The sequence below is a fragment of the Maylandia zebra genome, linkage group LG14, assembly GCF_041146795.1.
Source record: "Maylandia zebra isolate NMK-2024a linkage group LG14, Mzebra_GT3a, whole genome shotgun sequence".
In the NCBI taxonomy this organism is placed as follows: Eukaryota; Metazoa; Chordata; class Actinopteri; order Cichliformes; family Cichlidae; genus Maylandia; species Maylandia zebra.
This window is the reverse complement of record NC_135180.1, coordinates 9,890,181-9,906,372: the sequence shown is the minus strand read 5'-3', so window position 1 is coordinate 9,906,372 and position 16,192 is coordinate 9,890,181. Positions and strand designations below refer to the sequence as shown.

At 41.0% G+C, this 16,192-nt stretch overlaps 1 protein-coding gene across 1 annotated transcript; it reads left to right on the top strand.

The window, feature by feature from the left end:
* Positions 1-243: 243 nt before the first annotated feature.
* On the top strand, positions 244-15,839 carry bace1 (beta-secretase 1). Its single transcript, XM_004567037.4, has 9 exons — positions 244-1,142; positions 8,430-8,518; positions 8,615-8,831; positions 9,981-10,118; positions 10,643-10,777; positions 10,889-10,990; positions 11,102-11,251; positions 14,054-14,225; positions 14,356-15,839. Exons 1-9 carry the CDS (start codon positions 831-833, stop codon positions 14,592-14,594), a joined length of 1,554 nt encoding a protein of 517 aa, XP_004567094.3. The 5' UTR covers positions 244-830; the 3' UTR covers positions 14,595-15,839.
* Positions 15,840-16,192: the final 353 nt, after the last annotated feature.

Genomic DNA, 16,192 nt, shown 5'->3' with positions numbered 1-16,192 from the left:
TGTTTTAAGTTAAATCCTCTTTAAGAAAGGCGTATACTCCAAGCCTTCTGCAGTGGTTTGACACGTGATGTGTTACCGTCAATGTGTAGAGCTGCAAATAATCAGTGCCGTCTAATTTTAGAACCCATTGGGGTAAAAATGTGGGCCTTTCATGCTTTTTTGCTTATGCAGGCGTAATCGGTGTAAATTGTTTTATTTTGAAAAGTATTAGAGGAAATTGTGTGGCTATGTAAGCTAACTTGACGGAGGTGATGCTCGCGCTCTTGCAGCTCTGATGGATGCAAAGGGGTAGATGGAGGAGGAGGAGGAGGTGAAAGACTTGAAGGCGGAGAACAGAGAGAACGTGTCGGGCAGGGGGAAGGATGCGGATTATGGCAGCCTGCCGACCGTCCTGCCTGTCAGCGGTGAATGTCGTTTGACACGAAGATGCGCGGACGGAACTACGCAGGCCTGCAGTTTGTTGGCTCACGGAGGCACAGACTGTAATTTACGCGTCGGTGACACCAAGGATTGCCTGGATCAGCTGTGAGGACGATTTATTATTATTTTTTATTTTATGCTATTTGATTTATTACTCATGCTAGTTGTTGTAGCATGAGTATCCCCCCCTCGACGTGTCATTTAACATGAAGAAAACAGGAGTGAACGCAGAGTGACCTCGTCTCTTCGTGTTTGTGGTTTAACTGCCATCATGCTTTTAGCCGTCATCTTAGCATCCTCACCACCTGAGCTCTCCCCCTGGGTTGCTGCGGACTGGATGTCAAACTGAAGCGAGTGTCGTTAAGTCAGACTTGAACACGACAAAATCAAAACTTTTACCCGGTTTCACCATGGACATGTTACAGCCTCGCTGGTTAACGGGTATATTTATATGGACGACTTTATGTCGGCTCAGCAGCGGTCAAACCGCCCCCAACTCCTCGGGCCTGTCTCTAGCCATCCGCGTGCCACTGCGGCAAGGTGCTCGCGGCGAACAACCACCGCCGCTGCCACCTGCCGCCTCCGCGGGCAGGAGCCCTGCGCGCAGGCGGAGAGGAGCGCCAGCGGGCGGTATCAGCTTCGTGGACATGATTGATAACCTGCGTGGGAAGTCTGGCCAGGGATACTACGTGGAGATGGCCGTGGGTTCTCCTCCGCAAAAGGTAGAGGTTTCATTCACAAAGAGTAATTGATTTGATGTCCCCTGACTCCTCAGTGTGTATCTCATCACCTTTTTAACCAATGAACACACACCCACTGTAAGAAAATCAATGTAATTAACACCAGGCACACCCAAAAAATCAATATCTTATCCTTAAAACATCCTTCTTTAAGAGTACTCAGACCTATCAGGCAAAACCAGCTTGAAATTATCATTGGATCCAGGGTTATCAATTGGCACAAGACATACCCTGTGATGTTATCTGTATTACACAGTCACCTTAGTGTTGCATCAGTGTGTCAGCATATATGCTCATATATATAGTCTTTGTTAGAGTACGTGTGTGAATCCCTGTGAAAGTGTGAGAAAGGACTGAATGATACGGGCAGATAATGGAACCATTAATTCTGCAGAGTGAGGACTGCCAGCTGGGTGCAGCTGCGGTGTACAGGCTGGCACACAAAGGGCGAGCACGGAGGGAGAGATGGAATGAGAGGATCTGCCAAAAGAGAAGGAGGAAAAAGGAAAAGATGGAGTGGGGTGACAGGGACAGAAGAACATAAACAGAGGGACAAGGGTCAAAGAGAAGAAAGTGGGAGTTTGAGAGTGGAAGAAGAGGAAGGAGAAACAAGTGTGTGTGTGTTACAGAGGGAGGACGTGGAAGTCAGACAGGCAGCTTTCAGGAAACAAAAGCAATGAGATGGTGTGGGAGATGGAAGGCCGAAGGTGCTAAGCGGAGGTGTCACTTTGCCACTGATTCTTCCTGTGTCAGTGAGAGAGACAGAGGTGAGAAGGAGATCTGTCTGCTGCAGATCAGTCCCCGGCAGCAGAGGCCAGTCAGCACTGACAGGCAACACTGTGTGTTGGTGGCTGGAGTGATTGTTATTTATTCATTATTCTAATCTTTCAGCGCAGGAAGCCAAAGTCTGACGTTAAGTGAAATATAGGAAGCCGTGCAGGAAATCTGTCTTCAAAAAAATATATTGATTGTAATTTGAGGAATGCGTCAGAGACTGTTTGTTGGCATTTTCTGAATCTTTGTGTTGCAGACATAACCTTCTAAAAAATAGAAAGAAAACAAAAACAGTGACCTTTGATATGTAGCCGTGGAAGTAAGAAAGAGCATCCAAAATTTAGAGGTGTTAGAAGCTCAGTGAGGTAACCACCCACAGAACACTTTTATTTACTTTCATTTCTGTAATATAAATAACTTTAACTAAAAAGCCAGTCTTCTAGTTTGTTATCTATCATAAATTCTTTATGAGTCAAAAGGGTGTCTTTTTACTTTTGAGCCTGATCATGCCAAAAAAAAAATCACTGTCACCCTGGTAACTACCAGCTCGATGGCCCCTGACCTGAGGATAATCAATATGAATTCACTTAAGGGCAAAATCCAATTTTGTTGAAAGCTCGTCAAAACTGTAGCCACCATTTTTCTTTCTCCTGCCTTTATTTCTCTGTGGTATGAAATAAAAATGTGTTTTAACTAACTTTAGGAATTTTTAAGATAGATAAAGGTTCTAATTCTCAAAGATTTTTTCATCTGTGTGGTGTGGACGTAGCTCTGAGTCTGAAAAGTGAACCCAGGGAAGGCTTACTTTAAATCTGCAATGTTTTTAGAGGTCACCAGGGGGCGACTCCTCTGGTTGCAAACTTGGCATCCAGCTGTGTAGTCTGTGGGGATCCTTGTCTCTCTTGCTCTGCAACATCAGAAAACACTGATGAGTTTATCGGCTCAGTCACTAGTGTAATGTCTTAATGAGTAAAATATTAAGTTAATTCTGTAAAATTATTGTCATTGTCACAGTCACCCTAACCCTAACCCCCAAAATTATCAAGGTATGTCAGGGATGTGTGGTGTCTTCAGCTTCACAATCATTTTCGCCACTTTCTCTTCCCTTCTGGTTTAAAAACACTGGGATGGAAAAACACACGGAAAAGTCTTGCTATGAAGCCTCAGTGGGTGACTTCATAGTAGCTGCTTTAATCTTTTATATACAGGTCTGGGAACATTTGGAAAGAACCTAAACACTGTCATCACACTTTGATTAAAATGTGGGAAAATCCTTGTTGATACTTGGAATATTGAGACATCACTCACAAGAGATATGTTTGACATATGTTTAACAGATTACAAGCCAATAAGTCATCTATTAACGGTTAAATACCGACAGTTGTTTTTTGGCAAATACAGTTAATCACTCTCTGGCAGACGATCATGGCGGAGTCTGCAGCTTGGATATAAACATTATTTTTATTGCACAAATGGATGAGTCCGATGGGAAAGTACAAACTACATCCAGAACAGAATGAACTTTGTTAAGCTCAAACTAGAGCTGGGCGATAGAACGATAACGATATGTATCGCGATATAACTTTTACTCGATAGAGAAATTAAGCTATCGCGATAGACCTCGCCGCTCTTGTCCTCTTAAAAAAAAAAAAAAAAAAAAAAAAAAGGTCAGCCAATCCAAATCAAGTAGCGCAGAGCCGAACCAATCACAGCCGCAGCGTCACGTCGCGTGACTTGTTACGTACAGCACAAGTGCCAAGCCGCACGTGTGTTTGTTTGGGAAGCAGCCAGCGGGTAATGGAGGAAATGAGTGTGCCGACTAGAAAAATCAACCGAGCGTGACCGAAGAGAAAACAGATGATGGTTCCAATGCCGGAGAGATTGTCAAACGGAAGAGCCAAAGAAGTTCCGTAGTGTGAAGGTATTTCGGCTATTTCAAGTCTGACAAAAAACAGAGTAGCGTGCACTGTAAATTGTGCCGAAAGCAAGTCTGGAAATACAATAAACTGGTGCATGCGTCACACTGGTTTCGGTGAAATGAATTTCTACAATACTGTTACTGTTAATTCTACTCTCTGCAGTGTTTAAATGCTTACATATACACACAGTTACTGTCCGTCCACACATACGACTCGGTTCTGCTTCTATGCCCCAGCTTTGTTTACTTTTTCCCGCCGAGGCTTCTAGACTTCTGATTGGCCAACATTTCTGCATGGTTAGGAATCTAACTCCACCTGCTGCTTTGGCATGTTCATAGCAGCGTTTTCCTTCATTTCTGCCTTTATGTGTGGACGGGATTATTTTTTAAAACGAAAACGGAAAATCTCCGTTTTCAAAAATACCCGTGTACGTGTGGACGTAGCCTCAGTCTCTGACTGGAAGCGCTGATTCGTCATTCGGCTTTTGTCAGACTAAAGTAACTGTTAAAACTGTTTGAAAAGCTCAGCTATACAACAAGGAGAGATTGAGAATTTCCTTTTAGTTCTCGGTTTATTTGATATTGACAAAAGTTAGTCAGTTTTGTCTGTTCTTCTGTAAAACAAACTAAGATTTATTTTTAGAATTAATATTTTGTTTCTAAGTGGAATTGACAATTTAGTCTGTTTCATTTGTTCTATTTTGAAACTTAAACGCTTTAGCGGCTGCCTTTTGTGTAGTTTGCAATATTTGCCTTTATTTATCTGAAAAAGTCTCATGTTCCTACCCTGTTGAACTTATTATGGGAAATAAATATTTAAATAAAAACAAGCTGCTGATTATTTCACATTTTACTTGTGAGCAACGGCACATTTAAATCTTACAAATATAGTTATTTGGCTCATATCGTGATAGATATCGTTATCGCCTGAAATGAAAAAAAACATATCGTGATATGTAAAAATCTCATATCGCCCAGCTCTAGCTCAAACACAACTTCAGCTCTTTGGAAACATCTGCACAGATCATATTTAGGTACATTAGTAACATATCATTAATGCTGCAATCCCGAACAGGTTGGAATTCAGAGATTTTGCGTTCCTAGTTGTAAATGTTTTGTGGAACGTCCCCAACAATCCAAGATGGTTGCACTAAATGTAAACAGTGCTAAAACTTTAAACTTTTAATCTGTACAGCCTAGAGCAGGGCGATATGGCCAAAAATATTTATCACGATATATATTTGAAAATTTGCGATAACGATATAACCGACGATATAATTGATGCGAGACAAAATACAACTCCACAACATTACTAGCGCAAAAAGACAACCTTCCATTTATTTTCACTTAAACAAGAAGCTGGTTTTTATGTACATTAAAGCTTTATAAAAATGTAACAGTGCAAATGCAAATTCCTTGCTGAAAGTTTAACCAAAAGGCATTTCCAGTAGAAATGGGCTGACATATCATGAGCATAACCATGTATAATATCCACTGAAGTTAAAAAGAGGTGCTTTGCAGTCTGAGGTACACCTGTGCACTACTCATGATGTCAGATCAACATCCTGATGTGGCACACCTGTGAGGTGGGATGGATTATCTCAATATAGCAGATGTGCCCACTACCACACATTTGGACTGATTTGTGACCACTGTTTGGGAGGGATGGTTATATTGTGTATCTGGAATGAATTTTAGGTCTCTACGTCCATCCCATGGGGAATGGGAGCAGTAACAAAGGTGTTGCGTTTATATTTTTGTTGAGTGTATATGTGTGTTATCATTTTGGATGCCACAAAGGGAAAAATTCCCTGTTAATTTCCTTCTGGTGACTTGGTACCATATTTTCATTGCTGATATTTGTGGCAGCTAGTGGACTTGTCTCAACTTAAGTCAGGGACTTGAACCATAAGACTTTCAAACACAAATAGCTGTTATCCTGTAATCTTAACACCGTCTATTAACAGTATTACAGATGGGGAAAACATTTGCTGCCTACCTTCAGGGCTGAGTTTTATCGTTATAATTTTTTATTTAGTAATTAGATTTTTTTTTTTTCATTTTTACTCATTTTTTAAAAAATTCTGTTTACTTTCAGTCAGTTTTCAAAGAGGTTTGTCTTATTTCAGTTTTTATTGTTTGAAAATGTTTAATCTAGTTTAATTAGTTTTAATCTTTTAAAATGATTAAAATGTGGAGGGCATATGGCAGATGCAAGATTTAGGAAAATCAGTGTAGGTCTTATAATATAGTATATACAGTATGCAATAGAAATGCAAAACCTTTTGAAGGCAGTTGTTTCTCAGTCTTTTAGACATCCAGAGTCTCATCCATCAATGACTGATCAGGCAAGTTGTAAGAACACTTTTACTAACAAATACAAAAACTTAAGATACTGCCTCTATATTTTTTATTCTTTATTTTTATTAATTTTACAAGTTCACAAAATTGTTTCAGTTAAATTACTTTTTGCTTTTTATTTTTATTTTAGTTGACTGAAATGTGTTTTAAGATCTACTTTTAACTAGTTTAGTTTTAGTTCACTATAATAACCTTGTTATTGGACAACTAATGTGGGTTATGTGGCTAATAGTTAAATGGCTAACGTGCACCAGTCAGGTTAACATTTATGGTAATTGTTCAGTACTTTAGTATTAAAGAAACATATGCTTTACTGATCTCTTGAAATTCTTCATTAAAAAAAACAGATGATAATCTTTAAGATGCTTCATCAAAGTTTGTTGTGCTGCTGTTCACACGTTCAGCTGCTAGTGAGGGGAGGGGCATTGTGCTGGTCTGCAGAGCTGCAGTTGTTTCTCAGCTAGAGGAGAGGAAGATGCTACTGTTGCAAATGAGTATCTAATCTGATTGTAGTATTTAGTATCAATTATCCAAGTAGCAAAACTTTTTCTCCTATTCATTACAAATGCTGGCTACGGTACCTGTGGTACTGAAAAAAGTTCTCAGAATTTTGGTATGGAAAGGTACCACAGGTATGTGTTCTGGTGGTGACAGTCATGTCAGAATTGCTACCGGGCCAATAATAATGTGTATGTGAATAATGCTTACAAAATGCATTTTTAATTGCATTTTGGTAGTTATTAAAACAAAAATTATTCATAACAAGTTTATTTGTTTTGTTTTGACTGTCCGTCACACACCCCTGGAGATCCTCAGAGCCAACTTCAAGAAGTAAACTATAGAGTATACAAACCTTTGGATGTAGATATGTATGTGTTAGAGATTAAGAGTGGCACTATAACTCAGAGCACTAGATGAATCATTTGGTCAGCGTTGGCCAAATGGTCTTGAATTTTAATGAGCACATACAGAGACACGAAGGAGACACTTTACATTTATTTATTAGAAGTAATGTTGCGGAAATGACCCTGATGCATTTACAGTAACTTTCAAAAACAGAATGTAGGTTGCATTCTGTTCTCGTAACTGCTAAATGATTTCTCCTCCATAGTGAAGGGGGAAGGGTGTATAATGGATGGAACAGACAGGCACTCTGCCAGAGAGGACAGGAAGACAGATAGAGAGAGTGCAGGGAGAGGCATGAGGTCTCAGTGTGTCAGGATGCAGTGGCTTTCGTCATTTGGGATCCTTGTGTGTGTGGCCCCGCGCACATCTCGGTGACTCAGGATGCGTGTGTGAAAGATTCAGACCTATAAAGTGTAGTCAGCAAATTTCTTTCCAAGAAAGGAGGACAGGGTGCGTACAGAAATATGGCTGACCGTGTTTTTGGGGAAAGTACAGGTGGATGTCAGTGATGTGAACATATGTATGTCTCTGTGTGTGTATGTATGTGTGTGTGTGTTGGTAAGATAGACAGTCAGGATTTATTCTGGGCTTTCAGTGCTGGCCCTTGAGACTCCAGCACTTCTCTGGATATTTAAAGAGCCAATCCATTATTGAACAGCTTGCTGTTGGTTCAGTGTCTGCCTGTGTGTTCATCTGTTTGGGTTTCTCTGTGCCACTCTGTCTCTGCTCTCAGCTGAAGTCTCGGTCTTTCTCTGAATTTCTCATTTATCAATAAAATGCAGTCAGAAATGGTGCTGTGCAACATGGGGTACACAGTCATGCATAGTTGTAAATGATCGTGTAGTATTATACATAATTAACATGAGGCAGACGTGGCTTATTTCTCTTCTCCTCGCTGTCTGCCGCGGTGCTCCATTCATACTTTTACTAACTGTTTTGACCGACTACGCAAAATACGATACTTGCATTAGAGATGCTGACAGAAGAGGAGGAGACGGGGAGTAGAATGGGCAACCTGAGAGGAGGGGAGGGTTGGAGTGGAGACTGAGAGGGGACAGAGAAGGACATTCAGGTCAAAAGGAAGCATCACAGGACACTACAACAATACAGTGATGTGTACAGTAAATTCCTGAGGTGAAAAATGAAAGTCAGTTAGAGATGAGGCTAATTACTTGCCAAAAACAGCCTGTAAGACCTTAAACTATCTATAAAATATTGATGTTTTCGATTGTAGACAGCAAACGTAATATTGTTTTACAAACTTGTGGTATGTGTTTAATAAATCCCTCTCTCTGCTTTCCTGCATTCAGTTGAATATCCTGGTGGATACTGGAAGCAGTAACTTTGCAGTCGGGGCGGCTGCTCATCCTTTCCTGCGCAGATACTACCATCGATCGCTGTGAGTAGAGACTCAGTCAGATATAGAAGTTGTTCGGAAACATTTTATGAAGGCTGGAGGAGAGTAAAACGAATCCTGCCCATTGTTCATTAACAGCTCCACCTCGTACCGCGACCTGGGTAGGAGTGTGTACGTTCCCTACACACAGGGACGCTGGGAAGGAGAGCTGGGCACCGACCTAGTCTCAGTCCCGCATGGACCCAACGCCACGCTGCGCGCCAATATTGCTGCAATCACACAGTCGGATCGCTTCTTTATCAATGGATCTAACTGGGAGGGAATCCTGGGGCTTGCCTATGCTGATATAGCCCGGGTAAGAATCACTCTGTCTTTCCAAAATATGAGAAAAGAAAATCTCAATTCAAACTTTACAAGACACTTACAAATGCCATTATCCAGAGCAGCCTAACATATTAAAGTTAGGGCTAGAAGTTAGATTATGTCTCGACTGCTAATACACTTACTTAAAAGTGACATGTGATGAAATTATAAAGGAGAACAAATGAATGTGAGGACATGCAAAATAGATTTTATTATCACATCATACATCTATATTTAGCTCTTGTGGAAATTAGTGAGAGCATGTGACCAAACTGTCAAGCGGCACAGTATCAGATGTGGGTAAGCGATGCTACTAATCTAGCAAAAGATCAAGAAACTATTGAACTGGTGATGAAAAAAGTTTGGTTCTTTCAATTTAAACCTAAACCTGTGATTCGATTTTGTTACTCAGATGTCAAAGATCAGTGTAGTTTTATTACATACGGCATAAATGCCCACTTTATGATACAATAAAAAGTAAGTAATTTTATTCGCGACAGTAAGGTGTTTGGGGGTTTTGAATATGTAATTATTTGGGGCTGTGACAGTGGTCTGAATTAGGTTCACTTGTTCATATTTTCATGCACAATTTCCACAGAACATGGAAGTGGATTCAAAGTCCAAGGAAAGACCTTGGACTTTGAATCCTGTATCACACTTACACCTATTGGCATAATAACTGCCACACTGACATCTGCAGAAAAGTAATATGTGATTAGACAGCAGAACTGCTGATGTGTCAGGAGGAGGATATTTAAGAAACTGAAAGCAGGTTGGGACGGGACAAAATATTGACCCGGCAATATATTTCATTGCATCCTCCCAAACATTATTTACAGAGAGGTGCCAAATATTAACATTTTTATTGAAACATTTACCTAAAAAATTACAATACTGAACTCTATTAAAATGAGAAAACAGTGAACACACACATTAACACCACAGTGCAGTCAACACATAGTTTTTGCATCTTTCCTTTTCTAGGGTCCGGTTACACAGATGATGTCATGTGTGGTAGATGATTATTCTTTATAATCATTGCTGTATAGATATACCATTTATATCATGATAGTATTGAATATGTAGCTATGGTCTGATTCCCGGTTCTATTCTGGACTTATTTGTCTGTGTTTCCCTCCAGCCTGATGAGAAATTGGAGCCTTTCTTTGACTCTTTGGTTCGCCAGACTCCTGTCCCCAACCTCTTCTCTCTCCAGCTGTGTGGTGCAGGCTTCACACAAAACTACTCCCTGGGCAGCGCTACAGTTGGCGGAAGCATGGTGAGAAACACTTATAGCTCTTTTCCACTCGTACCTACTCGACTCGACTCGACTCGAGTCTTCTTGGTTTCGGTCATTTTCCATTACAATTGAGCACCACCTAATGCTCATGGGTCGTTATAGCAACACGCCCGAAACTCCTGTGACTTCATTTGTATCTAACACAAACACAAGACAACAGTGGGGGACGTTGAGGCGATGGTATACCTGCTTCTCAGTATATGGCTGTTTGTCAGATTCAGGTACCACGTGGGGTTTTTCATGTAACCATTGCCCTCGTTGCCGGGTTTCAAAAATGGTGGTTTATTTTCATGAAGAAGATGCTCTCATGGTTCATTGAGTGACGCCAATGACTAGCCAATTGGTGACATGCAGTCTGCTGACGTCACATTTTCAGATGGACTCAGATTGGACAGGGCATAAGTGGACAACTCTAAAAACCAAGCAAAGGCAAGCAGGGTTGAGTAGGTACTAGTGCACATGTGTTAGGCCGGATTGGACTCTATTATTCCCCTTGCTTTCAGATCATTGGAGGTGTGGATCCATCACTCTATGTGGGAGAGCTTTGGTACACACCCATCCGCAGGGAGTGGTACTATGAGGTTATCATCGTACGTATTGAGGTAAACGGACAGGACCTGAACATGGACTGTAAAGAGGTGAGGCTCGATAAGTAGATTCCTACGAAAGCTAAAAAAAAACACAAACAGACTAATGAAGGATGTGTAAGAAATTTGAAATATGCCTGACTGTGTCACTGTCTTCTACAGTACAACTACGATAAGAGCATTGTGGACAGTGGAACTACCAACCTTCGACTGCCTAGAAAAGTGTTCCAGGCTGCAGTCAAAGCTATTGAAGCTGCCTCCTCAGTCAGTACTACTATAATGTACCATCACGTTTATATCACCGCCCTGGTCGTCTGGTTTGTACTGAGTGGATTATGAGAACCAACTAATGTCCTTCCGACCCTGATTTTTCAGACCGAGCAGTTTCCCTCTGGGTTCTGGCTCGGGGAGCAGCTGGTGTGCTGGCAGGCTGGCACCACGCCCTGGCACATCTTCCCCGTCATCTCCCTCTACCTGATGAGCGAAGTCCGTAACCAGTCCTTCAGAATCTCCATCCTGCCGCAGGTAGTCACAGCAGTCTCGCTCTGGATCTGAGTATAATTTTATAAAGCTGGAGTTTTAGAAGGGTCAGGGACATAAAGCTGTATTGCTCAACCTTGAATTCTCTCCGGGTGATGTGAAATTAAATGTTATTTTGTAAGATCTTTTAATGAGAAGATTACATTTAAAAATGTTATTCATTTCCGTCATTGGTGCAAGACGCAGTTATGCAAGAATGTAGTTAGCATGCCGCACACTGTATGAGGTCTCGACACCGTGTATTCATCAGTAAGTGAAAAGTTTTAACTTTCATTTGGACTTTGCACAGTACAAAAACTGTGGTCAGAGCAAACACACCAATATATGCAGTACCACTCCTCATGGAATGAAAGCACAACTAGAAACCGTGACAAAAGAAAAGAGCACGTTTGAATGTCCTTTGAATATATTTTCTAAAGGTTTTAAAAGTAATTCAACGTCCTTTTTTTGTTGTTTTTTTATAAATTGGAAGCCGCTCAGACAGACCTTGATGGTGACGAGATTAATAGAATTTGAGATGTCAAAGAAAAGTTCACTGCAATAAATATCTGAGTGGGTTGTGACCTTGATACTGTCAGAAAAATTAAAAGCTTATTTATTTTACTTTGTGTCCCTCTGTTTGAATGTCTGTAGCAGGTATAATACAGTGAATGACTTTGCTATAACAACTGCATATACAGGAACACTTGAGCTGGAAAAATCTGCCTCTGTAATCTGATTGTTATTTGTTCTGAATAAGATCCTTTAAATATGAAAACATATGATCGCTCTCTAGTGGACAGCTTTGCAATTACATCATTGATTCTAGGTCATAGCTCAGTACTGATCAGCAAACAATATCTGCTACTAGTCCAGTGTGGCGTTATAGCCAGGATGTTCATATTAAACAAGTCCGGTTAGTGAGGTTAGTGTATGTACAGTCAAACTGTATGAGCCAAAAAATCATACGGTCAGCTTTTGTGGGGCAGCCACTGAAAAGGAGGTTGACTTAAATAAAGCTAAAACAGCTTGTTTCAGGCAGCTGAGGGCACTTCAGTAAGGCCCGGTACAAGATAAATAAGGATTATTTCCCACTATGCAAAGCTACTCTAACAGGCTCTAAGAATAAAACTGTGCAATGAGAAATTAGGGTGATACGGGCATTTTAGTGAGCTCTCTAGTCTCTGTATAAAACAAAGTAACCAAGTTACTCAAAACACAAACCTTGTTGTAAGTAGGGATTTAAACGGTGCTTAAACGGTGCTCGAACCGGTGCTCAAAGAATGGAAAACACAAACTTTGTCCAAAAACCTCTCATGTTTAACTGTTTTCCACTTTTTCTTTGGTCATTTTAGCCTTTTTGGCCAGGGTGAAGGGAGCATCTGCCATCAAACAAGAAGACAGCCGCATGTAACTACGACGGTGTTTGCTAGTTCACCTTACGTGCATTAATGTAATAACATGGTTAGCGTACTCAACGTAAATTACACACGGACAACATTAAGCTACTCACGCAGAGAAGAACGGCTGCTGCTGCCGTCATCATCCATCATCATTTCTGCTACACTGGCAGGGCTAGGTGCCAGGACTCTCCTCTTCGGGTTCTTGGGGGATGTTGCTCCGTGTCCAATAACAGGCACCACACCCGCAGTAGATGTGCTCGATGTGAGGTCTCGCAGCAAGCTATCAAATACGGTGCATTTCTCGGCTTTAAAAAAAGCTCTATGTGTCAGGTGTTTCATCAGATTTGAGGTGTTACCTCCTTTGCACAGTATCACAGTATCACCTTAAAGCACTTGTTGCAGGCTGCTGAGTTTGTGTCTTTTGCTGTAAAGTACAGCCAGACTTTTGACCGCTTCGCCTTGAGCATTTTTAATCTGTAGCTCTGCTCTAAAAGAACGTACGTACCTGGGCCCGCCTACTATCCTCGGAAACGTAAAATGATTGGCTAGAATCTGAAGTGTATGACATCTCAGGAAAAAAAAGCACCGAAATAAAGCACTGAAATGTGCGCTGCTTTTCGGTCTGGTTACTACCATCTAGTTGTGAGCACTTTGGTTTGGGAACTATTTTCTACACGGACATTTCTTTCTGCAGATTGATTTTGTTTATGTCAGGAGAAAAAAAATGCTTTCTACATTTTATACCATTGTCATGATTTCTGGAGACATCGCTGCTATCTCTCGTTCAGCTTCATCTAGCACTCTGACATTGCAATATCTGAGCATGATGCACAAACTCTCTGTCTCTTTGCCTGTGAATTCCTCCTACACATGCAGGAGTTGAGCAACCAGGCTTGACAGGTACATCTTAGGCCCCTGAAGGCTTTTATCTATATCACATACTAAGATGTTTTTTGAATCTGATAACTCAAGAATGTAGTTGGTACCATCAGTGCATCTACTGGGAGGCTGAGGGGTAGCGCTGGGTGTTGCCCGTATTTTTAATATTTATGCACCTCTAACATCTTATAAAAGCATAGCATTGTTTTAATTTCATGACAATGACATCTAATTTATATCCAAAAATTTTGAATTATGGATGATGTATTACTTCGTCATGTTGCCTAGCGACCACCTAACAATGAGCCAGGTGACCTGCTTTTAGCAATGAAGGCACAATATCCTCAAACGCTGTTACAAAATAGCTGAGATGTTTTGTAAAGAGTAAATAACAACAACATGCAGTGATTTGCAAATCTCACATGATGGTGTATTTTAAGAATGAAGTAATGGTGATTACACAAGGGCTGTGCATGCCCGATGCTGGGTGTCTGACTCTACTTTTTTTCTTTTCTTTTGTATGCAGCAATACTTGCGTCCAGTGGAAGACGTGGCCTCTGCTCAGGAGGACTGCTACAAGTTTGCTGTGTCCCAGTCCAGCACCGGCACAGTGATGGGCGCCGTCATCATGGAAGGCTTCTACGTGGTGTTTGACCGCGAGAAGAAACGCATCGGATTTGCTGTTAGCACCTGCCATGGTGAGGAGCAGGGGATGGAGGGATGACAGAGAAAAAATGGGAGAAAAGAGAAGGAGGCAGAAGAAATGTAGGTAGTATTGTTCTGTTTCTTGACTACATACAATCCTGTTTTGTTTTTTTGTTTTTTTAGTGCACGATGAGTTCCGCACAGCCTCCGTGGAGGGTCCGTTCCACGGGGTCGACCTGGAGGACTGCGGCTACAACATCCCCCAGACGGACGAGTCCACCCTTATGACCATCGCCTACATCATGGCGGGCATCTGCGCTCTCTTCATGCTGCCGCTGTGTCTCATGGTGTGCCAGTGGCGCTTTGCCCGCTGCCTGCACCCACATGGGGACTTTGCTGACGACATATCGCTCCTAAAGTGAAAAGGAAGACGTGGAGGTCATATAAAGACATGTGCTTGAAAGGCAGGATAAACATGGACTGTGGTTAAAAAGTGTTTTAAAATGTCGGTGCTGTTAAAACAGGAGCTTTGAAAAGATTTTTCAGCTAACGTTAACTAAAGAAAATGGTGACAGCCTTGCTGCCCTCAAGTGTTTTGCAAGGATAACTAGAGCCGTTACAAAAAAGCCGTTTTCATCAGCATCAACTTTGCCTGTTTGAGCTACCTATGCAGATCAGCATGGCTATAGAGAGCAGATGCAGGAAAATGTGAAATGAAAGAATAATGATTATAAATAGTATATAAATAAATCACAACAATGGATTTGTTTTGTAATTCGGAAAGGTTTGTCTCTTAACATTTGGAACTTGAGGAAAGAGCATTTAGAAACATTAAAACACTTTTAATGAAGAAAATCACGCCAGATATGAGTACTGGATGGAGATAATGTAAACATATGGACGTATGAACTGGTCACTGTGTGCGTGTGTGTGTGTGTGTATAGATGTTCTGTTTGTGGCTTAGAGTGAATGAGACGAGTCTGATACATGTGAGCATGCCTGTAGATGTGCGCAGCTGTACTGTAAGTGAGAAGTGTACTGAGAGGTTTAACAAAAATGGAAACATGATAATAGCGCCAATGAAATGACATATGCCAGCAAATGAATCCTGCAATGCAAAACAAGTATGCATAACGTGGCTAATTTGATTAAATATCAGACGTTATATTTAAAGTATAAAAATCGGTTTTGCTTTGTGTGAAACTGAGACTACTGAACACAGCAGATGTCACTTTTTCTTATTATATTGATGGCTTCAATTATCTACTGTACATAAAGGTTGTGCATTCCAGATCATGTATTTGCGCAGACACACACAAAACACACAGAGCTTATATCCCTGCATATGACTGCTGCACCATCTGATGATTACCACATGTAACAAGAACACATGACAAGCAAACAAACCAAGACTTTATAGGGCTTTTTTTCCACAAACACAAACTGAATCACTCACCACATCTTTCAAGGGGGACCATACATGTATGCTTGGACAAAGATACCAGCCCAACGTATGTTATACACTAAAGAACACTATGTATGTCTATAAGAGACTGTTTGTATTGTCTCCGAACAAGGTGTAAATAGGTCAACTCAGAACTGTTTATTTATCTGCCAGGCGCTGGCAGCACTGTTGAACCAATAAAATACTAATTGTAACTGGAAAATGTGTTGTCTATGTACGTGTGTGTGCGGAATTATTAGGCAAATGAGTATTTTGTCCACATCATCCTCTTCATGCATGTTGTCTTACTCCAAGCTGTATAGGCTCGAAAGCCTACTACCAATTAAGCATATTAGGTGATGTGCATCTCTGTAATGAGAAGGGGTGTGGTCTAATGACATCAACACCCTATATCAGGTGTGCATAATTATTAGGCAACGTCCTTTCCTTTGGCAAAATGGGTCAAAAGAAGGACTTGACAGGCTCAGAAAAGTCAAAAATAGTGAGATATCTTGCAGAGGGATGCAGCAGTCTCAAAATTGCAAAGCTTCTGAAGCGTGATCATCGAACAATCAA